Here is a 25,641-nt window from a genome sequence, read left to right as displayed (position 1 = left end):
CCTTTTTTCCATTTTTACCTTTTTTTTTTTTTTTATTATTTTATTCTTCTTATGGGTGTGTAACTACCTCCGTTGCTATCCATTTCGCAAGCCTTAGGATCAATTTTCTTTTTCATTTTTTATCTTTACATGGGCTAAGAAAAAAAAAACATATTTAATTGAAGAATAAACATTTCTCTGTTAGAAAACTAGGGAACAATTTTTTTTTTTCATTTTTAAAACAAATTCTACCATGACGTCAAGTTATAATAAGATTCTTTTTTGCAAGGTTCATGTGATTTATTATAAAATATACTTTTACCTGTTCAGCAAAAAAAAAAAAAAAAAAAAAAAAAAAATTTAAATATAAGAATAATATATAGATGGTTTATAATTACTGTTATTTATGTTCTACCCTATGATTGTATTTTAAATTTATATTTGTTTTCTTATTTGACATGAAGAAGTAGAATATAATTTCCCCCTTTTTTTACTTCTAACATTTTCGATGCACCTCATTTAGGACTAGTTTGCCTGAGAAATGAATGTATAAAAAGTAAGGAGAACGCTCAGCTCCTCACTATTGCACGTGCAGTCATACGTACATATATACATAAATATATATATATGCGTATGTGTCCCTCTTTCGAATGTTTTCTCGCGCTTCTTTCCTGACCTATGATAAAATACTGATGTGTGTACAATGAGAATATTCGTTTGGCGTTGTTTAGTATCACTTCTGCTTAAGTAATTTTTCATTTATTCAGCTTAATTTTTAACCTCTTTACATTTACATTTATATATACATCTACAACTACGTCCTTTCTGTTTGTTTAAATATGAATAGAAGCAAAATTTAGCTTCTGCTTACATTTATTGGATTAGTGTTACATCAAGAACCAATTTTAGACAAACTTTTTTTTTTTTTTTTTTTTTTGAAAGCTGTCTTATTTGCATTCTGCAGTTTAATTTTATCTTTTACAGCCTTTTACGTGACGTAATATAACCACATGCTAATTGATTATTATATTTTTTTTTTTTTTATGTCTATCTGTGTATGGGTCTTCCTTTCTACCTGTATACCTCTCTTTTCTTCTTTTCGCCTTCTATTACTTTTTTCTTTTACTTAGGTAAACTATTTTAACATTACTTATACTCCGCTTTTTAAAAAAAAATAAAAGAAAAGTAGTTATACAACTTAATAACTCTCAAGAATGGTTCCTAATAGGTTGTAGCGCAAGTATTTATTGGATGCATTTTTTTTTCTTTTTTTTTTTTTTTTTTTTTTTTTTTATATATTAAATATAATTGAAGCATGACACATATCTAATCGAATGGCAATAGATTAAAGTACATTTTCATAGTTACCTTTTTTTTGAAATTTCTTACGACTTTTTTTTTTTTATTTTCATTATTTTTGAAGATACAAATAAAGAAGTATTAAGTGAAGCACACTATTGAGTACATTTTTTTTCTTTTTTTTTTTTTTGTCATTCCTTTGGTTATTGCTTCCATTATTTACATTTGTTTTTGCGTTTTGAATTTTCCTTTCCTTTTTGTCCTTACCTTTTTATCCTTGTCTGCTTATCCTTACGTAATTTCTCATTGCTCACTCATTTTTAAAGCATAGTTTATACTTTTTGACACGAACATGCAAGGTGAAAAATGCAAAGAAGGGTGCATAATGATAATAATGAAACCTATTTAGAAGATAATAAAATAAACACTAGTAGTTCATATAATGATTTATTTTACGAAAACAAAGGGATAAATTTGGACGGGGTAAAACTAGCTAGTGTTTCAACAGATATAGACTCTTTCAGATGTTCCGGAAAATCTCTTCAAAATTTCTTAAGTCCATTTAGTGGTATTAACTATGATTTGAATTACCCCCATACAGGATATGGAGAAGACAATGAGATAATGGTGAGTAGTGTATCCCAGCTAGGAGATATAAATGGAGGAAATACTCCCATCAATGATCATTTTGCTTTGCATAATTCGAAAGGATGGAATGATTATATAACTTTTGGTAGCAGTGCCCTCAGTGATAATAATATCTACTCTGCCATTAGAGAAAAAGACAATCACACGAGGGCAAGCATAAACGACCAAAACTGCAATAACGATAACAGAGGAAATAGAACTACCACCTGTGTGGATAGCGGAAAGCAGGGCTATGTATTAGAGGGAAAGCATCGAATGAGCCCCCTGCTCCCTAGTGAAAATAAGAATGACATCAAGTGTGATAGGTCAACCTTTAATGAATACAAAAACGAAACTCATTTCGATGCGGAAAAACTAGAAAAGATAAGTACAGAGATGTATGAAGCCAAGTACTGTAACGTGGATAATAATGTTATTAGTAAACACAATATAATGAGTGAACAGGAAGATCTTTTATTTAAGAGTAACTCAAAGAAAAATTTTGGAAAAGTGTTAAAAGCGACTAATTCGGGGGGATCTAATACAAGAAAATTGAATAGCCGTTACATAACTAAGTTGAACACTTTTGAAGAGGGGAAAAAAAAAATTAATATTAATGAAGATATCTTATTAAATGAGATGAGCATGTCAACTCGTATAAATACTGTATATAAACCTGAATATTCGTATGATACCTTTTATGAACCCCTGGGCATTTTTGAAGGCAATTATAGTCTTGAAAAAAATCTATATGAAAAGGGGGGGAGAGGACAGGAAAGATTAGATGGCGTTTGGGGAGAAGCATTTGTAAACGTGGTGGAAAACGAAACATTGAACGAAAATTTGGATGAACCTTTGGACGAACCTTTGAACGAAAAGTTGGATGAACCTTTGGATGAACCTTTGGACGAACCTTTGGACGAACCTTTGGACGAACCTTTGGACGAACCTTTGAATGATGTGCTGGATGACAACTACTTTTTCGATTTAAAAAAGAATAAAGTATTATATGTGGAAAAGGAAGATAGAAAGGATCTGTTTACCCTTTGTTTGGAACCAAACCAAACACATACTCATTCCGCAATGACGGTTGAGGCATATAGTAGTGGTGACCCTTTACTGCCATATGACCCAAATGAACCTTCAAGAGATAATATTTTTACAAATAATAATATATATGAGAAGAAAGATAATGAGAGCATAAGAGATGAAGGAATGAAAATATTAGGGAACAGCTTATTGACATCAAAAAGAGAGACATTATATGACTATACAACCCATCCTTCCTTGTGTATTAGAAACACTTATTCAAAGACTCTAGCATGGGAAGACGGCACATATAGCCCTGATGAAAATTGTAATAAAAAGAAATATAATTACATACAAAATGAAATATTAGGAAATTTCCTTATTAACCAAAGTGGAGATGTAAATAATACTGATGAAAATTTTGACAACACGAAAAAATTTACATTTAACAAAATGGCTAGTAGCATGAACGATCCAAAGTTGTTGAGTCTTGAAAAAGGTTCAGATTATTCCTCTATGGCACTTAATGATAATATTAATTATATAAATTTACTAAAATATTTTACCAATTTAGACATTCTAAATAGTGCCACTTTGACACTTCAAAGCAATTTAAATGAAAACACAGTTTTGGAAAAAAATGATGAGCAAGATTTTAAGGGATGCTCCTCAGGTAACGAATTAGCGGGGATGACCAACGATATAGTGAATATGGGCAGTAACTCTGTATACCTAAACAGTACCAGAGGCCTAGATAGAGGCAATCCTACATGTCTAAACAGCGCTCAAAATGTTAGCGGCAAAAATAAGGAGAGCGAAAAACATCAAATATATCAAATGAATCAAATTCTAAACTCACATAATTTAATACGCCCCTTGAACAATAGGAATGAAAGCTTTATAAACACTCTTGCAGGTGACACACTAAAATTTAGAAGTGGGGTTCATCCGGAAGAATATGAAAACGAATATTACAATACCCCTTTTTCAGAAGAAGGGAGGAATGAAAGGAATACGGTCCATAATACTACTGATTGTAATGGCTTTAAATGCAATGGTGTTAGTTATGATTGTGCTAATTATGATGTTGACTATGATGCTGACTATGATGTTGACTATGATGTTAACTATGATGTTAACTATGATGTTAACTATGATGTTAACTATGATGTTGAATGTGTAGATATTGATTATGGTGACAATTATAATGATTGTAATTATGATGATGATTATGACGGCGATGGATTTGGAGATGGAGTTGCATTTGGCAATTCTATGTTGAGCTACTTTGACTGCTCATCCGCAAACAGTAACAGAAACCACCCTAATATAAATTCTTGTTTAGACAGTGCGAATAAAAACTTGTCCACTAGTGCTAAATTTACCTTAATTGTTAATGTCCCTCCAAATACTACTCGTAAAGATTTAATGGCTGTTTTTAGCAAATATGGACATGTAGATTTAACTATGGTTGTATGTGATAAAAAATCTAGACATCCTAATAAGGAATGGACAGCAACTTCTGGATATGCTTTTGTTCGTTTTTCAACTAATATAGAAGCACAGAGAACATTAAATGCAACTAGCTCTGGTATCGTTCGTATTAGAGGTAGTAGAGTTAGAGCCACATGGGCAAAAAAAGATTCTTATTCAAAAAAAGAAAAAGATGTACCCTTTAAAATTCCTTCCTCTATTCTCCTTATAAATGTAGAAGAATTTATTTGTATCATTTGTAAAATAAATTTAGCTTATGAACCATTATTATTTCCTTGTTGTTATGCTTCCAGCTGTTCTGACTGCTTAAGGAATTATATTATGAACCATGAATTAGATCAAGAGAGGGTAAAATGTCCTAACTGCTTTTTACATTTTTCTCATGGAATTATAAAAATCGACAAAAATTCGAAAGGAGCTATGGCCTTGCTATATAAAATTCATTCTAATATTAAAGTTAGGTGTCAAAAAGAATCTTGTAAATGGATTGGTTCACAGCACCACTACTTCCGTCATTCCTTGTCGTGCAAGTTTAGTATCACGTGATGGATAAACACACATGCATACTACATAGATATACATACACGCAATACATGTACGATGCATACAAAATATATACACGATATGCACATACATAAGTATTAATACGCAATTGAACATAATTCCAACATACACAAATTAAATTTAAACATTTAAAAAAAAAAAAAAAAAAAAAGGCTTTACAATTTGGAAGATTAGCGCTTTTTGTAAGGCGCTAATCAAATAAAATATGTTAACAAAATGATCTATACGTAATACGTACTTTTCAAAATTTACCACTACTCATCATGATGTTTATTATGTTGAGGAGCGCGTAACAACAAATATTACATATGCACTAAAATTCGAAACTCATACAGCGTTGTTTTATTAAGGGACGCTCTTTTTTAAAAATACCACATAAAAAGCCGAGCAACTAAATGGTGTTCCTTTTTTTATATATTCCTTTATTTATTACCCCATTTTTTGCTTCATTTTTAGCTTCATTTTTACCTCATTTTTTACCCCATTTTTTTGCTTTTTCCGTGGTATTTTATGCTAATTTAATTACAAAACAGCCATATTCTTATACACCATTTTGAAGAGCCCCAAATTAAATAAACTTATGCGTAGATATACATACATACATACAAACTGCAAAAACTTCAGAACGTGAGAATAATAAAAAAAAAAAAAAAAAAAAAAAGTTAAAACTATGAACTACTTTTTATTTTCCCCCCTTCTTCATACACTATCCTTCATTTATCGTCCTTCACATACAATCCATTGTTCATTTAATTCCTTCGGCTTAAAATATGATCGTCTACCTTGGTTTTCACCTTCTTATACCAGAAACGTTATTTATCAATGTAAAATGAGAAATACTATAACATTTTTCGTTTTTTTATCTTTTTTGATTTTTTCCATTTCGTTCAATTCGTTGACTCCCCCTTCACTTCACCTGCTCCACTACCCCTACTTCCTCCACGTTTGCCTTTCCATTTTCTGCATCATGCAAAAATAGTATAACATTTCAAAATTGTCATTTTTAAAAATTATAATCTTACCATATATGTGTGCACATGTGTAAAATATACGTATTCCGAACTTTATTCTTTCATATAAATTTCAGACATAAATATGTAAAAGTGTTTTCCATTCTGCTATTTCACTGTATCTTACAATATTACAGTGCCTCGATTCGTAACATCCAAATACCTAACGGGTTCAACTACTACATAACTTTTAACTCTTAGTTTTAATTTTTCCTTTCATAAAAATTATGCACATTTATTAGAAAAGAAGAAAAAAATAAGAGCTCCTTAAAGTAGTATAAACATACACGATTATGCACACATTCACGTATTCACATACTTACAATGTAAAGTGTACGTATTTAGTACATGCATGTGCGCTACACTTACGTATAAGCTCATTCGCGTTGAAATAAAAAAATTTTTTTTTTTTTAAATATATACATATATATATATATATATATATAAAGACACTTTGTAATAATATAAAAACTAAAACATGGAAAAAATTAATTACAAATGGTTCAGATGAAAAGATATAAATTAAGGAGAATGATGAAACTTCAAATTTTGGGAATACAATCTTTCTCTTTGTTTAAAAAAGAATTTTTTTTTTTTTTTTTTTTTTTGTTAAAAAAAATAAAAAATTAACAAAGAAAAATAAACAACGCAAAATGAGCAATGCAAAATGAACAATGCAAAGTGAACAAAGAAATATTGAAGAGTAAAAAAGCCCTCTCCAATAACTATAAAGAATAAGTAATGGTACAATTTAATGGACTCTTTAAATCTCTAAGTGGCACCTTCACACTGGTTAAATGGAAAGAAGAGTATGCACATACATACATATATATATATATATATATATATATATATATATATATATGTGTGGCATATACTCATATATCTATACAGATGCAATTCATATACATATATTTTCTACCTCTAAATGGGCTTTGTAATTTTTCCTGTACATAGGCTTGTATCTAATTTTTTTTTTTTTTTTTTTTTTTCTTAATTTTCATTTTCGTTGGTCTCATTTACTAATATATCGATCGCACTATCTATATTTCCTTTGGCATCAACTAGGGCCTTCAAACATTTTTGTGTATCTGTAAATCCCATTACTTTTAACGAGTTTATCTGTTCCTCATATAATTTTTGAAAATAGAGCTGCTCCTGTGCGATGCCACTACTGCTACTACTGGTGCTAATGTTATTATTATTATTATTGTTATTAGTAGCAGTGTTAGTTGCAGCAGTGGTAGAAGTAGTAGTAGAAGTTGTGTTAGCTGAACCCGTAGCAGTAGTGATACTAATGGGCATTGATAATTTTGTGGAGTCTGGGTCGTCTACCATATTTAAGTTATTAACTTGATTGTTTGTAGATATATTTAGAGGAGACGAGTTTTTATTATTAGTATTATCACACCGGTTTTTCTCTAAAATCGAGTTACTATAAATGCTATTTGTATCCTTATTAATATTGTGTGTTAGTAAATTAAAACAATTTCCTTTTTCTAACGTTTCCTTATTCTGACAATTCTTATAATTATCACTAGTTATATTACTATCTAAATATTCGTTCGCATTTTTCCTGTTACGCATTAATTCTACACAATTGTTAACACCTTGAACATCTGAGCTTGGGTCAGTATTAATGTGCGTCTTGCTGCTATCATTACTACCAGTATTTTCAGCCTTATTATTATTATTATTAATATTATCGTTATAAAGAGGATTCATAATATTGCTCATAGAGTTTAACATACTCATGCCGTTCAACATATCACTGGATGTGTTCATATTAGATCCCGAATTATTTACATTCATATTTTTACTTAAATTTAAAATTATTTGATTTAACATATTCGTTACACCGGCATTTTCATTTCTCCTATTTTGGTCTACTATGTTGTTAAACAGGTTGTTATTAAACTGATCGTAGTTCGGTGGACCTCCGTTCGTCAACCCATTGTTAAGTCGTGCACTGTTCAGCAGCCCACTGTTAAGCAACCCATTGTTCAGCAACCCATTGTTCAGCAACCCACTGTTCGGAAGTCCACTGTTAGGGAGGCCATTGCTGAACATGTTCAGGTAATTTTTACTATTTTCCAAATTTTTGCTATCCACTGCTTTATTATCAGTAGTAGTAAAGGATTTTTTCTCAATTTTTGTATTATCTGCTTTGTTAATTAGTGGGTTTTGATATTTCTGGAGCATGTCAAAAATATTCGACTTTAACAGATTGTTAATACCATTCATACTGTTATTCCCATTAATGTCTTTATTCCCATTCGTATTGCTAATCCCATTAATCCCATTATTATTACTGTTCCAGCTAACTCTTTCTCCACCATTACTATCAGCATCCTTATTAGCATTACTGTTACTCTTCTTATTTGCTTTAAAAATATCGCTGGTATTGTTGAAAAGACTATTATTCATGAAAAGATATTTGTTTAAATCATTTGAACTATTTCTGCCATTTTTTGAATTATTATCTTTAGATGCCCACGGATTAGGAAAAGCTTCACTAGTTGGAGGAGACGAAGAGTTTAAATCATAATGCTTAACTTTATTCTTTTTGTTTTCATTTGATATATCATTAGCTGCATACATAGGTTCCTGTATATTATGATACATCCTTCTTAAAGTGTTAAAACCACCAGGTATAGCTTCAATATTACTTATAGCTCTATCCGTATTTCTCATTAATTCTTTCATTAATGAAGGATTTTTAATCATTTCAAAAGATTGTTTTAAAGCTTGGGAATCATTTAGCATATGATGTAAATCAGAATTCTTTTCTCTTAACTTCTGTAATTGTTTATTTGAATCCATGATAGATTTAAGAAAATCACTATTATCAAACATAGATGAAATTAATTTAGATATATTATCATTTTGTGATAACTTTCCTACATCATTATATTCATCTCCTATAGTACTTAGTTGTGAACTTGTTATTCCTGAATCTAACACAGCATCATTTCCACTCCTCTTCCTATTCAATTTAATTGCATATAAAATATCATTAAATTTTATATCATATTTTGACAATGTTTCCACATCTTTTAATAATCTTCCCCTGTATATTATTCTATATTCGTCTTCATTATTTAACAATTTGTTCAAACTTTTTTTCAGTTTTTTTATAGTTATATTCTTTTCAATCTTACATTTATATAAACTGTTATTGCAGTCATTCGTCTTTATTCTGGCGTACGCATACGAACTATTGGCACTCATCTTGCGGCTATTACTTGTATAATTACAATTGCTATTTTTTTTATTACTGTCATTGTTACTGTTTTTATTATTACTGTTACTGTTGATGTTGTTCTTATTACCACTACAACTACTATTATTAATATTATTATTATCATCATTGATGTTTACCCCATTACTATGCACTTCTTCTGTAGACTTCTTTTCATCATAAGGATCCTTACTACCATAGTTGTTACTACCACCGATGATGTCCACCTTGTTTTTGCTTTTTTCTTCACATTCATTGCCATTTGAATTAAACGTTTTATCACTACCCTTTACAGTTATACATACACTGTCCGAAGTTATATCCGCTTTATTTTTAGTGCTATCATTATTCGTTCGTGCCCCAACAATATCATCATTACTATTACTATTATCATTGTTATTATTACCATTATCATTTATATTATCTTTATGATTATCAATAATATTATCTTTATGATTATCAATTATATTATCTTTATGATTATCAATTATATTATCTTTATGATTATCAATTATATTATCTTTATTATTATCAATTATATTATCTTTATTATTATCATTTATTTTATCATTATTATTATTATTATCATTTATGTTATCGTTATTACTATCACAGGAAGATGAAACCTCCTCATCATCATCCTCGTCCGAGCTGTAGGAATTATTTATTACATGGTTGTATTCACTAAGATCAATATTGTCAAGGTCCATAAATGCCTCTTTCTTTTCCTTATTATTTGTTGAATTTAACATTGTGCTATAATGTTTATTTTTTATTTTCTCCAAAAAAATAAAAGCTTACCCTTCTACATAAAATTTTTCTTACTATTATTTTTATTTTCTTTCTAAAACAAAACAAATATGTTCATGCTCTGCGTTTTTATAAATAATATATGTAATCGATGGTACTTGCAGTGCTCTCTTTTCTTTTTCGAGTCAATTCTTATTTGTAAATAACTTGTTTATTTCTTCTACTGTTATTATATCCTCTATGTACCACATTGAAATTTGTTTATTAATGTAAAAAAAGAGCATATATATAAATAAACAGATATATATATATATATATTTACGTGTACATATCTGCGCGTACGAATTTATTTGTATTTACTTTAGCGTTATATACTTATTCGCAAATATCTGTTTGTATAAAATTGTGCATATATATTTGTACGTAAATATTTAATATATTATATATGCATGTTCACACAAATATACGAGAATATATATGTATACTTGCGAATATATTTACATATGTACATTTATGCGTATACGTTTGTATACGTGTATATAAAATATCAAATTTTGGAAATTACGAAAAAATTTATAAAAAAACTGTTTCTAAAAAAATAAAAAAATTTATATTATTATATGTAAGTTTATTCAATTAAAAATATGCACGACACTTACTAAACAGCTATAAAGAAAAAATAGTCAAAAATACTGGTTTAATGACATATTCCTTTTTTACTATTTTTCTTCTTTTACTTTATTTTTATATTCATAAGTTGAAGTAAATTTTGCATCATTTATGTGTATATATATGTACTTGTACATATACGTACATATGTATATATTTATATAAATATATAAAATGTTTTGTACACATGATCAATATTTTTTTTTTTTTTTTCTTATTTCCTTTTTATTTAACAAGAAGCTGTTTTTGTGCAATTATAATGTGTTAAAAATAAATGTGTGTTAAACTGTTTTATTTTATTTATTTGTTTGTTCATTTGTTTAACAATTTTTTAATTTGTTCGTATATTTGTTTGATAGTTTGTTAATTTGTCCGTATATTTGTTTGATAATTTGTTAATTTGTCTGTTTATTTGTTTGATAATTTGTTAATTTGTCTGTTTATTTGTTTGATAATTTGTTAATTTGTCTGTTTGTTTGATAATTTGTTAATTTGTCTGTTTATGTTTTTGTCAATTTATTTGTTTAATAGTTTAGTTTATTTGTTTTGTAATTTATTTGTCTGTTTATTTCTTTATCTGTATACCTGCTTATCTGTTTATTTGTTAATTTGTTAATATATTTTTATATTATATTTTTTTTTTTTTTTGCAAAATTGTATATAAAAAAACAAACATTTTAGGAAATACAAAAAGTAATAATGAAGCTTTATTTTTATGAAAAGTTTTAAGAATGTGCTATGTCCGTTTCATTAAAGTTGAAACATTACGATATTCTTGTTTTCCGTACATTATAATTAAAAAATTATAATTTATATTATATATATATATATATACATATATATATATGTATGTATATATATGTTAGTATATATGTATGTGTGGGCATTGTATACGTACAAGTACAATACGCAGTACAAAGAAAAACAAAAAGATGAACAAACATTAGGAAGGATGAAAAATATTGTATAAATTTAAAATGGCATATGCCTATAAAAATTTAAATAAGTAAAAAAGTGTCTAATATTAATATTAAAAAAATTAAAAAACCTTTATATTTGTATTATATAAACACATATTACATATATATATATGTAACATTTTCCTTTGTGCAATTTCATGTTTTAATTGTATATTTCGTATATGTGTGAATATCTGCCCTGTAAGAGAAAAAAATAGTTTATCGTCATAAAAATTTAAAATTTCGTTAAATTTGGATAAAAATAATTTTACGCTCTTTAAAATATTGTGTAAATTACGAAAGTCATTTTGTTCTTAGAATAACATAAAACAAAATTCAATAGCAGAATAAAACAAAAAATACTATTAATATTACATGAAAAATAGCGTTATAAACGCATATTTTACAGTTTTAAAAAATAATATTCATGTAGAATTGCAAAAGTTTCTCTTCATTCAATTTTTGTGTAAAAAAATGTATGACGAAAAAATAAATTAATGAAAAAAGACCTTGAGGTGTAAAAAAACAAGCGAGTACAGCAGAAGGGGAAGGAACAATAAAAGAAAAAGCAAAAAAAAGCAAATAGGAACAAAAGCAGATAGAAACAAAAGCAGATAGAAACAAAAGCAGATAGAAACAAAAGCAGATAGAAACAAAAGCAGATAGGAAAAAAAACAGATGGAAAAATAAACAGATAGGAACAAAAACGAAAACGACATATAAGGAATGAAAGGATAAATAACCAAAAAGACTAAATAATGAAAATAAAAAAAAAAATCGGCAAAACGATAAATTTATTATATGTAGAAAAACAGTTCATATGTAAAAACTTGTGAAGTTTTTATCTTCAATTTTTTAACCCCTTTCTGTTTGTGTGTGTGTGTGTGTTTTTTCTTTTTTGTTTTTCTTTTTCCTTACATGTACATAATTTTTTCGTATAATCTACCATTTAATATCAGGAGAAAAAAAAAAAAAAAAAATTTCAAAACAAAGTAATCCTTAGTTCGTATCATCATCTTGTCCCCATGTTTGTTTTTCTCTTTTTTTTTCTTTTCTTTTCTGTCTTTTCCATTTTTCCCATCACTCCTTTTTTAAAAGGTTTATAAAGGTGTACTTTTTACAGCTATACCATATATACGTGATCAAATAAACGGTATTATCTAACATTTTATCAAAAGGGGAAAAATAAGGTTACCTTTCATATACTTAGCACGTTATACCTTTTAAAATATATTTTTCATCTTTAAGAAGATAGTCAGCTTTTTGTTATTAAAAAATAAAGGAATTTTAGTAATATATAAAATAGAAATATTTTTTTTTTATATATTTTTTCCATTTGCTTATTTCATAATTTTTTTTTTACGTATCTTCTGGGATTATAATAAAAAGCACGGTGTTCATCTGAAAGTTTTGCGAAGTTCGTTCTTAATACTACTAAATATGTAAAAAGTGGAAAAAAAAAAAAAAGAAATTGTCTTTTTTGTTTTAAGCATTTTCCGCTTACACATTTTCTATTTTATCCTTTTTTACGATTATTCTTTGATATACGTAAGTTTATGCATATGGGTATGAATACGTACGGAAGACTAGGAAACCCTCCTTCATTAGCCTTTGCAACACGTGTTAACTGCTTATATGATATTTCTTTAAAAAATGTCCTTCATCAAATGTAGAAAGAATAAAAGGTATATAACTTCAACTGGTCTCTAAAATGCAGTTGTATTTATAAATTATCAGCTTATGTGAATTTGCAGATTTGTGCTGCATGCAACTATTTGGTGTTTTTCCAAGTCCTATTTACCGAATTTTTTTGTTTTTCTTTTTTTCCTTTTTTATGCCTTAAATATCATTTCTTTTTGAGAATTTTTCTCCATTTCTCGTCGTCCCTCTACACGTATAAAATTTTATATATATATATATATATATATATATATATATATATATATATATATATATATATATATGTATGTATGTATAATTTATTTTACAATTTACTCAACAGCTTATGTGCAACCTATTTTGCAGTTAACTTTACAACTTATTCTGTAACCTATTTTAGGGTTTATTTTTTGCCTTATTGATATGTTAAAAAAAAAAAAAATTCAAGTACAACGGTAAATTATGCTGTCTAAACGTGATAGCTTACGTGTTGGTGTTTTTGCGGTCGAGACAGTAATGAGTTAAACTTATTTGGTTTGTCAACCCTTTTGACCATTTATAAAATTGTCTTATCTTTCGAGGAATAAGTCCTGAAATGATTTGAAGTGAAGAGAAGGAAGAGAAAAGAAAGAAAAAAAGCGATATATGCAAAACATGCACCAAAGTGAAACATCCAACTTCTAAGAGGACCTTACGAATAACATCCAGCAAAAATAACAGCATGGTGTGTGCAGGGGTCATATTCCAATAACCTGTTAACATACCTTACTTATTCACACTTGTTATGTAACAGTTATTCTTTTTTTTTTTTTTTTTTTTTTTTTTGTATAGTAGGTATAATGAATGCAGAGTGCTTTTTCTACCTCATGTGTGTCATTATGATGTTCTTTTTTAAACAAGGAATTGTAGCTACTACAAAAAGTAATATGAGCGAACGGAATTTTTTAATAAAAAAATTTTACAATAACAAATTAACGAAAACATTTGATAAAGATGATTATCACTTCTTTCGTTTAGTTTTTATAAAGTTTCTCATTAAATCAAAATTTTTAAATAAAAATGTTGTAAACCTAGATGACATGGTCAGAATTCTGGAGAATATAAAATTTGGAATAAATCAAAAAAGTGACCATATATATATGTGTCTATATAACGAAATGAAAAATATATCAATAAAAAGATATAAAGAAATATATGAAAAAAATGAAATAGATAAAGAAATTACAAACGAAATTGAAAAAATTACAAAAACCAGGAAAAATAAATTAACTCTCATGTCACTCATACCTTTTCCTATGGATGAGATATTTAATTCTAGAGAGAGCTATAAAAAAGTTCATATAATGTTAGATATATTGTACGTGTCTATAATAACTAGCTATGAGCAACTAGACGAGAAAGGGAAAAGACATATGCTAATGTTAATGTATGAACATACAATAAATCATTGGATGAGTTTGAACTTTTTAAGGAAAATAATGCAATATAAATTATCATTAAATAAAGATAGTATATTATTATATATATCTTTAGAAAAAAAAAATAATATAGATGATGTAACAAAAGAAGAATATATCAGGGATATAGAACTGAAGCTAAAAAATTTAGTACAAGATTTCTTACATAAATTATACCCCAGTTATGTAGGTATGGAAAACTCTGCATTTGTAGTTGATAAGTTTACGAAAGTCTTTATCCCGGAACTGCGAATTATAGGGTATAAAACGAGAAGAGAAAATAAGTTGAAGAGTAACATACAGGGTTGCCAAAATAAGGAAGAAACGCAAAATAGTGCAAATAACGCGAATAGTGAAAATAACGCGAATAGTGCAAATAACGCGAATAGTGCAAATAACGCGAATAGTGCAAATAACGCGAATAGTGCAAATAACGCGAATAGTGCAAATAACGCGAATAGTGCAAATAACGCAAATAGCGCAAATAGCGCAAATAACGAAAATAGCGCAAATAACGAAAATAGCGCAAATAACGAAAATAGCGCAAATAACGAAAATAGCGCAAATACTGAAGGATGTAAAAAATATGGGGTCTCCTCCAATTTTTTCGACACAGAAGAAAACATGAATAAAATAATTCTACAGATTTTGTTAACTGACTCGTACGGGAATTCAACCATAGGAAAAGATGATACATACGATGTTTATTTTACTATTGAAAATGTTTACAATATTTTATTAGACCATTTTTTCCACAATGAGGATTTTTCATTATCTATTGGAAAACTGTCGTACGAAAAAGAGCCATTCGAAGATCAGCTATTCGTGAACCCGTCATTCGTTATGGCACGATATCTATTTGGTGATCAACAAAATGGAAAATTAAAAGAAGAGGAGAAGAAATATGAAGATATATCGTTACATATATTTCTAAAAATTATCCGTAATGTAAAATTTACGTTTAAACATATACAAAAGTATGTACTAAAGAACACCAAATATTTGAGCTCCTTTCATTATATTCATTTTTATGGTGCATGCACGAAATATAAGAATACTGATATTATAAAAGTAATTGGAAAATTTGGGGAAGACATTGACAACAGTTTAATTAATAACGTTATTATAAAAATGAAGGCAGATGAAATTATTGCACATATAAAATTATATTCAAAAAAAATGAGTAAAGACAATATTTTGAATTATGTAACTACCAAACAGATAAAAGAGCAATTAAATCGATCAAACTATTTTTATGTTATGTATTATCTAGTAGATAAAACTAAAGAAATACCCAAACCTATTAACTGTACTATTTGTAGGCATTACAAGTATCACTATATTATTCTTTTTATTGCTGCAGCTATTCCATCTGTAATCATTTTTGCTATATTTTTTATTATTTGCTATTGCAGAATATATAAGTGCACAAATCCGCAATTAGCCTGTTCTAAGCACATTTCAGAAATATGCCCTTGGCTATTCTATGTTAAAACATCTTCAAATCGTTATAAAAGACTAACCAAACCACATGGACAAAGAAAAATGCAGACAAAGGCCATGACAATAGCGACAAAAAAAACGATACCAGTTCTGAAAAAAGGCTTCAAAAATGAGCGCCAAGTAAAAGTTAACAAAAAATAAAGTGTGATCAAAATGGAACACACATAGGCCTAATGCTTAAACTGCCTCCTAATCGTGCTATATCCATATATATATATATATATATATATATATATATATATTTACACATACACTATATAATGCACATAAGAGTAATGCCTTTACTATTTTTTTGTTTTTTTAATGAATACCCTTACACCTTCAATTTTTCGATGCACCATATTTAAACCGTTACATTCGCACTGTATTAATCCCCTTTTTCGCCATTACTCTTTCCCTTTTTTTTCCATATTATACGCTTTTTATTAATTTTTGAAATTCTTTAATTATTTAACTTTTTTTTAATTTTTCGATTATTTTTCTTTTAATTTGCTACACGTTTTACGCAAAATATGAAACAACATAATTTTAATTTTTTCGATGTATCCCACCCTATTCTCTATATATGTCTTTTTTCATATACATACATATATATGTATACACCATTTTAATCCTTATATCAGAACGCTGATAATTCATCTCCCCAAGTATTAAATTGCCAATTATTTTTTATTTCCCCTTTTTTGTTGTTAAAAAAGGGAAAATTCGTTCAGGTGTATTTTCTTTTCTTTTATTTCTTTTGTTAAATAAATTAGTAGGACAAGGACTTTATCTGCTCTTATTAAAATGATGTTAATACTTTTCCTTTTACTTTCTTTCACTATTTTGATAACCTTAACACAATATATTTTTTCTTCCATGTTTCAAATTTTTATATAATATCATTATGACCAAACAAAAAATGTAGACATATTTAATCGTATTACGACAATATGTGAAGTAGTAAATATAAAATTTTGGTGTGCACATTTTTTTTTTTTTTTTTATTTTATTATTTTAAAAAGTACGATAATAAGCTATTAAAAGGTATCAAAAAGGTTATAAAGAAATCCTTTTTAAAATATATACTATCGTTGACAAACTTCATGTGAACAAATTGTTTTTCTTCAAATGTGCATAGTATATATATGTATACACAAGTATGTAACAATGTACTTATGGTATATACTCAACATGTGCAAGTATGTATAAGGCAATTTTGGGAGCACTTAATTTACCTTTGCTGACATTCGTTAAATTAGTCATTGCTCATAAAGGAGTTTACTTTTGCTTAATTCATTAAATGCATTTAGCCTCTTCAATCAGTTTAGCTTCTTTATTTCATTTAAGATTTTTTTTTTTTCTTTTATCACTTGTACCTATATGCTGTAAAGTTTCATATTTTTCCGTACAGCTCAAGTATTGTTTACGATAGTGCATGCTAATACAATGGTAAAATTAAAAAAAAGTCTAATTTATATATATTTTTTTTTTTTTTCTCATCACACACAGTAATATAAACAAAATATACATATATATGTATATATTCATGTATGTACGTATGTATATATTCATATATGTATGTACGTATATATTTGTGTATGTATGTACGTATATATTTGTATATGTATGTACGTATATATTTGTATATGTATGTACGTATATATTTGTACATGTACGTTTATATTTGTTTATGTATGTATATATTTGTATATGTACGTATGTATTTATACATTTGTACGTGAACTTCTGCATATGTGTTATATTTCCTTACTAATTTTTTTTGCCCTTTATGTATGCTTTTTAGTTTTTGATACACTTATTCTTATATGCTTTACTGAGCGTTAAATATTATTACCTATATTTAATTTCACTTTATTTCATGCATTTTTATGTATTTTTTGATTTATCTATTTTATACTTCCACTTTTCATTTACTCACTATCTTAAACGGTTTTTTTTCCGTTTCCCCTTCTCTTCTTTTTTCGAATCCATTGTACATTTTACATATAACATTTTATTTTTCCTGCCCTTTTTTGCCCCTTTTTTTTTTTTTTTTTTTTTCGTTTGAAATTACATAAACGGTCCAAACGTCATACTGTTTTTGTTAAATATGCTCTGATAAGAAAGACTGCTGTTGAAATTTAGAAGTCTATACTAGAATGGATTGTAAATCTTTTTGTTTCAGTCTCTGGCAAAAAGAGGCATTTAATTTGTTTTATCAATAAGGTTCCTAGATTTTGAGAAGTTTATATGTCTAGGCTTCTTTTTTTTTGGGATGATTCATGTGAAGCGTTTGCCATTATATAAGTACACGAATATATAGAAGAATGAATTATGAATAGAAGTGCGCACAAAAGGGCGTATATTTATTTACACAAAGAAAGGTGCAGATTTATTTGCACACAATAAGGTGCAAAATTATTTACCCAAAGAAAGGTTTAAATTTTTTTGCACACAATAAGGCTTAAATTTGTTTACACGAAGAAAGGCTTAAATTTGTTTACACGAAGAAAGGCTTAAATTTGTTTACACGAAGAAAGGCTTAAATTTGTTTGCACGAAGAAAGACTTAAATTTATTTACACACAAAAGGCACGAATGCACAAACCTAGAAACGTATCCCCCCAAACACAGAAATATAAGTATACGTATATATACACATATATATACACATATATATATATATATATATATATATGTGTATATATATGTGTATATATATATTTTTTTGTTTCTTGCCAATTCTGAGAAACAAAAAATAATGAACAAGCTCGAGCAAAAACAATGTTGGGAGGGAAATATTTAAATTTAAGACTATTCAGTGAAAAAAAAAATTCCCTTAATAGTAACTCGTCCGATAATACCATAAACAATAGTAATGCTCATAGTGTGCAGAACGTGCACAACTTGAACAGCTTGCATACCGTGCAGAATTTACAGAATGCTAATAGCAGTAGAGACAGAAAATATTATGAAGAAAAAACAAAAAGGTATAATAGAGATAAAAGAATAATACATGAAGGATGGTTAAACAAATGGACAAACATTATAGGAAGCTATAGACCAAGATATTTTGTATTAGAAAATGGAATTCTAAGGTACTCCATCGATAAATATTCCCCTACAAAAGAAACGTTTGTATTATCACACTGTAAAATCAGAGTATGTCCTGATGATCCATTACATTTTGAAATAGATACAAGTGAACAAGGGATATTATATTTAAAAGCGGATTATCCAGAAGATAAACATAAGTGGTATATATCATTTAAAAAGGCTCAGTTAAATTATTTACATGGGAATTATAATAAAAAAGCATTTATAAATGTCAATACATTTAATACATCCACAAACTCGGAATTTTTGAGAAAACTCATAAAGAGCACAAACGATTTTAGCAAAAGTAAGACCATCGGGGAAGTTACCAATGTAAAGGCTAGGAATGCAAGTGGTAGTAACAGGATTAGTAGCCATAAGGAAGATGATCAAAACAGTCATAACAATATTAACCGTAACAATAGTGATAATTCTAATTTGCACAGTGAGCACAATTCTGGTTGTATCGAGGAAGATCAGGAGAAGATGGAAAAAGTGGATAGACGAACCTCTTGTACATCCCTTGATCAATCAGAAAAAAACTTCTCAAGATTAAGTGGTACTAACAAAATTAATTTAGATGAATTATTCATAAGCTCTACTGATTTTGAAGATAAAAGTCCAACACTCTGTTTAATGGAAAATATTGTATCATTAAAAGAAATTACAAGAGATTTAATAAAAAATTCAGAGTATAATGAAGCCAAACAAGTTGTAAATAAAATAAAATCAGATCCAAATTATAAAATTAATTATGAACATTTAGGTGCTCTCCTATTTCATCTTTCCAATTCGATATACTGTATCGATTCAGTAATAGAAAAGTACATTAATTGTACAGAAATGTTATTAAAAGAAGAAAATATTCAATCAAAATGTATGAACAAGTCATTAAAATTGTTAGCGAAACAAAATTATTTTCTTGAAAAATCACAAGATAAAAAAACACTCAATCAGTTAAATGTCAAAGTAAAAAATAAATATGAAAAATTTAACTTGTATTGTAATAATCAAGAAAGTGAAGAAGATGATGATTTGTTTTTTGATTGTGATGACCAGTTCATTTGTGATGAAAAACAAAATGATTCTAGTGGTTCAAGTGATGAGAATAAATCTGCTAGGTCTTCCTTTTGCTTGTCTACTAATGAAGAGCCAGCAAAAAAGAAAAACTCATTACATAAAAACAAGACAAAGGAACGAAAGAACAACTCAGATCAATCTTTGCAATTCACAAATCACAACGACAAGGAGTTACTAAAATCGATGAAGACCACCTGTACCAATGAACCCCTTCAATTTTACCAGAAAAATTATTCGTACAAAAGTATGGACGGGTGTTCATCTGGGGAAAAACTGTACAATGAACACTCAAAGGGAAAAATTGCAAATATTGCAAATATTGCAAATATTGGAAAAGGTGAAAAAGGCGAAAAAATTACAAAAGGGGAAAATGTAGGGGAAGGTGAAAAAGGATCTCTGAGGGAGGAAGAGAAGCAGAACCAAAATCAGGCAAAGGGAAATAGGAAAAGGGATGAACAGATGAATGGGAAAATGGATGAGCAGACGGATAAGAAAATGGATGAACAGATGGGTGAGAAAATGGATAAGTTGAGGGATGAGCAGAAGAATGCGCCTGGTGAACACCCCACTGAAGGGAAAGAAAGCGAAACACAAAAAGACAGTTTTGAAAAAAACGTGGATGAATCAGATAGCAGTTCGGGTGACTGTTGTAATTATGAAGATGAAGGCTATATGTTAATTTCTTTATGCAAGGCGAAAAATGTCAAATCGTTAAATTTTAGGAAAATAGATATTTATACAGATAAAACAATTAAAAGAAGAAAAAAATTACCAAGTCCTAGAACGGATATAAAAATAAGTATGTGGTCATTACTAAAAGATTGTATAGGCAAAGATCTCTCTCGTATAGGTATGCCAATATATTTGAATGAACCCTCTTCATTTCTTCAAAGACTAGCTGAAGATTTTCAGTATATTTATTTATTAAAATATGCATCGAATGAAGTAGAAAGTACAAGCAGACTAGCATTTGTAACAGCTTTTACTATATCTCCATACGCATCTGTAATTGGTCGAACGTTTAAACCATTCAATCCATTATTAGGTGAAACGTATGAATTGACTCATCGAAAATTCTATTTCATATCAGAGCAGGTTGTTCATCATCCTCCTATTACTGCATATCATTGTCATAATGAATATATGGAGAACTTTGCTAGTATAATTGTTAACGTACAAATTTTAGGAAAATCAGTGGAGGTAAATATACCCGGGGCAAGTCATCTTATACTCAAGTATAAGAAGAAAAGCGCTTCGAGTGAGAGTGGGAGTAGAACAGGAATTGGAATTGGAAGCGTAACTGTAAGCGGAAGTACGCAAAATGAAAAAGATACCACGAACAGTCGAAGCGAGGTAAAAAATAGAAAAAAATATGACATTGTTGACGAATATGGTGATGGTAATGAAGCACACATAGATGAAAATGAGAAAAGAACCAAGGATTACTCTAAAATGGAAAACGATATTAGTGTTACACATAGCACTCTCCATAATGGTAATAATAATTCTACACCTAATTGTGACACTCAAGAATCTTTTGTTTTTTTAGGAGAAAATAAAAAAGGAGCAGACTCTATGAGGAGAGTAGACAGTGAATATCGAGCATACATCAATATGGACGATAATAAAATAAAAAAAAATAATCATTTAAATAATTTGAAAAGTAATGAAAATATTGAAGTTCTCGAAGATGACAATACGGATAAATGGGGAACAGAAAATTGTAATTACTTAAAAACAGAGCAAGGGAGAAATATAAAGAGCAGCAAAAAGGAAGACAAAATTGAATATGGACATGAACATTATACATATCAAAGAGCTAACATGATAATTCACAACATAATATTTGGAAAATTATGGGTGGAATTACATGGGAATATACTAATTAGAAATCATAATAATGGTGATTTTTCAATTGTTTGTTATATAAGAAAAGGATGGTTTGATAAAGAAATACACAAAGTAAGAGGAATAGTATGTGATAGATTTAAAAATGCTATTTTTTATATATACGGAAAATGGTCACAAGAAATTTACATAGCCTATGTAAAAAATATGAAAAGGCAAGAATATAGTACATACTTCTTTAATGAGGATGGAACAGAAAATTTAAAACATTTTAATCGAAATACATTAAATGAATTTATAAATAATTTCGATTGGCAATTTTATGAAAATAATATGGAAAATTTAAATGGCGTATGTGTATGGAAAGCACAAAAAAGACCAAAACATAGTGATCAGTATTACGGATTTAATAATATGACTGTGGAATTAAATGAAATAACACCTGAATATGACAGGTTAAATGGTGCAGCAATTGCCTGCACGGACAGCAGATTTAGACCAGATCAACGAAATTATGAAAATGGAAATATTGAAGTTGCTATGAATGAAAAACAAAGACTTGAAAATAAACAAAGAAAAAATTCAAAAATGTACGGAGAAAAAAATTCTTATCAGCCAAAATGGTTTTATAAAAACAAGGATCCAATTTATAAAGATAAGGACATGTATTTATTTAATAACAAATATTGGGTCGTCAAAAAAAATAGGCAATTTACAAACTCCCCAGACATATTTTAACCGCGGACTTCGAACGAACCACATACGAGTGAATGTTTGCGTACATACATATATACGTACATATTTACATATGTACATACTTACATATGTCTTCATGCAAACTTTTCTTACGTTTTAGGTGACAATATACACGTTTGTATCACTTTGTTTGTGTTCCTTGTATTGAGGAAATAGTTATAATTCTTATTACTTGTTAAGGAAAAATCGCATATTTGTATGACCTGTTCATATATTTTCAATCAATAATTTATGAACTGTGCAGGGTGATATTAAATCTCCTTCCTCCCCGCTCAAGAACAAATAAGCACAAAGCTTGTATATTTAATTTAAAATTAAAATTAAAAGTGATGTTTATTTATATATATATGTATATGCTTTTGTGTATAAATGCGTTTATGCTTTTTTTATATGTACAGTGAATACGTGTTTGTTAACACATTCAGGAGATATCATTTTTTAAGGAAATAATTTATAGAGCAGTAATAGGCTCCCATTTTTTTGTATTGTCATGTGTTGAAAGGTACATGTCCCATAATGTTGCAAAAGAAAGAATATAAGAGTAATTTTGTTTTAAAAATGCGTCATTGTTCGCCTTTTTACGGATATACATATATATACATAAATTTATGTATGCATGTGTATATATATGTATATATATATACATATACAATGCTCCTTCATAATTTGTTTTGGCTTAATTTAATCCACATAACAAATTAACACTTAAATTAAGGTTTAATTTTTTTTTTTTTTTTTTGTCTATTTTCGCCTGAACAAAAAATAAAATTTTGTTCATAAAACACCATAAAGTTTTTACCCTAATTTAATTTTTGTTACAATATTTTATATATATATAAATAATATAACAAAAAAAGAGCAAGTAAAATTACACAATTTTTTATATCACAAGAAAAGAAAAAAATTTTGACGGAAACAAAGGAACAAAAGCAGAACAAACCTGTTATTGCTTTGTTATTACGTAAAGTAATAACGACGTATAATTTTTTTTTTAAATAATGGAAGAACCAAATTCTGAACGCTACATATTATTTGAAGGAGAAAATGAGTAAAAAATGAAAAAGAAAAAAAAACGAAAAAACTCATTTTTATTTAATTTTAATTATTTGTTTTTTTTTTTTCAATACTAACTTCTAACAATTTTATATTCAGGGTGAACCATGACAACTTCTGTTACGAGTATGCAGAAAGGACATCCAGAAAAAGTACCTCAAACGTTCAGTCACATAAAAGCTTAAAAAATATTATAAGCAAACAGAACAAAACGCTATGGAAAGATACAACAGAATATATTCCCTACATTCCAGTAAAGTTCGTGCGTGAACTATATATATATATTAAATATCATTTGTTTTATTTTTTTTTTTTTTTTTCTCTCTCATCCCTTTTAATTTCGAAAATGTTATAGGAAATAACACCTAAATGCAGTCAGCGCTACACCGACCTCGTAAATATAAGAATAAATTAAACTCCAATACTCCATGTATTTATTTTCATCTTCAACTATCACTCCAACTATAATTTTCTTTTCACTACAGGAAAAAAAAAAGCTTAGTTTTTTATGTTCCCTGTGCCTGCTACAAAGCGACTTAAGTATTATTGGAAAGGTTAAAAATTAAATAAAGTAAAATAAACTTGTTCTCCTTTTTTTTTATATTTTTTTGTAATATTATTACATAATATCTTAAAGTAAAACGGGATCTATAAATATATATCTGTATTTCTATCTGCATTTCATTTTTTTTTTTTTTTTTTTTTTTTTTTTTTTTGTATATACATTTTTATAGCACAATTTGAAAGAACTCTTAAATAATACTGAAAAGGAAAAATGGAAAAAAATTCCTTTCTTGTGGATCCATGATTACAAAGCTACTTATTCTACGTTAAAAAAAAAAAAAAATAATGTTAAAACAATACAATACAATACAATACAAAATAAAATAGAAAAATAATAAAATAACAAATAAATGCACGTAAAACAAAGAAGGGCAAATTAAAGAAAGATATAAGACCGAATAAAACGAAACAAAACAAAATAAAACAACATGCTTAACCTTCACCCAATTTTGTACTTGTTCCATATTCTACAATCTACTTATTTACAGGCATTATACGGATGAACAAAGAATTAGAAAGAAAATGAATTTTATAAAGAATATTATGTCATAATTCATCAAATGATATAATTTTATAAAACCTGAAAATTATTTCGGTGCAAAAAATTTGCTGTCATAATGTTGTATCTTATAATTAACTGCTCATGCCTGAAAATTTTAAACGTCCTTATTTTTCCATTTTGTGAAAATATGTCCCCAGATATGCGTGCAGAGCGTACATATATATATATATATATATGTACATACCTACTTAAACATGTTTTCCCCTTTTAAAAACGAAAATTTACTTTTTAAGAATAAAGAGACTGTGTGTATTCGTTTTCCGCAATACGTTATGTGTTTATTTCTTCGTTAATTTAAGACTTTTTATTAAAATATGAAATATATATGTATATTTTTTTTAACTTTATATATAACTTTTAATTTTTATTTAAAAATTTTAAATACGAGAATAACAATGTTTACTCTTTCCTGGTCTTAGCACTGTTTCGTTTATGTCGTATAAGAGTTTGTAATAAGGATA

At 27.8% G+C, this 25,641-nt stretch overlaps 5 protein-coding genes across 5 annotated transcripts; 4 read left to right on the top strand and 1 right to left on the bottom strand.

Moving 5' to 3' along the window:
• Nucleotides 1–1,644: 1,644 nt before the first annotated feature.
• PmUG01_09041300 (conserved Plasmodium protein, unknown function) lies at nucleotides 1,645–4,974 on the top strand (the record flags this gene model as incomplete). The annotated part of the gene is made up of 1 exon (XM_029005113.1): nucleotides 1,645–4,974. One exon carries the CDS (start codon nucleotides 1,645–1,647, stop codon nucleotides 4,972–4,974), a length of 3,330 nt encoding a protein of 1,109 aa, XP_028861735.1.
• A 2,021-nt stretch (nucleotides 4,975–6,995) lies between these two features.
• Nucleotides 6,996–9,995, bottom strand: PmUG01_09041200 (ubiquitin-like protein, putative; the record flags this gene model as incomplete). The annotated part of the gene is made up of 1 exon (XM_029005112.1): nucleotides 6,996–9,995. One exon carries the CDS (start codon nucleotides 9,993–9,995, stop codon nucleotides 6,996–6,998), a length of 3,000 nt encoding a protein of 999 aa, XP_028861734.1.
• A 4,124-nt stretch (nucleotides 9,996–14,119) lies between these two features.
• PmUG01_09041100 (conserved Plasmodium protein, unknown function) lies at nucleotides 14,120–16,381 on the top strand (the record flags this gene model as incomplete). Its single annotated transcript, XM_029005111.1, has 1 exon — nucleotides 14,120–16,381. One exon carries the CDS (start codon nucleotides 14,120–14,122, stop codon nucleotides 16,379–16,381), a length of 2,262 nt encoding a protein of 753 aa, XP_028861733.1.
• Nucleotides 16,382–19,005: 2,624 nt separating this feature from the next.
• On the top strand, nucleotides 19,006–22,983 carry PmUG01_09041000 (oxysterol-binding protein-related protein 2, putative; the record flags this gene model as incomplete). The annotated part of the gene is made up of 1 exon (XM_029005109.1): nucleotides 19,006–22,983. The coding sequence occupies one exon, from the start codon at nucleotides 19,006–19,008 to the stop codon at nucleotides 22,981–22,983; it is 3,978 nt and encodes a 1,325-aa protein (XP_028861732.1).
• A 1,016-nt stretch (nucleotides 22,984–23,999) lies between these two features.
• Nucleotides 24,000–24,953, top strand: PmUG01_09040900 (conserved Plasmodium protein, unknown function; the record flags this gene model as incomplete). Its single annotated transcript, XM_029005108.1, has 5 exons — nucleotides 24,000–24,049; nucleotides 24,154–24,307; nucleotides 24,410–24,448; nucleotides 24,540–24,608; nucleotides 24,789–24,953. The coding sequence occupies 5 exons, from the start codon at nucleotides 24,000–24,002 to the stop codon at nucleotides 24,951–24,953; spliced, it is 477 nt and encodes a 158-aa protein (XP_028861731.1).
• Between the last annotated feature and the right edge of the window lie 688 nt (nucleotides 24,954–25,641).

Source organism: Plasmodium malariae (assembly GCF_900090045.1).
Source record: "Plasmodium malariae genome assembly, chromosome: 9".
NCBI lineage: Eukaryota > Apicomplexa > Aconoidasida > Haemosporida > Plasmodiidae > Plasmodium > Plasmodium malariae.
Note: the sequence above shows the minus strand (reverse complement) of the source record. Positions and strands in the feature narration are given on the sequence as shown.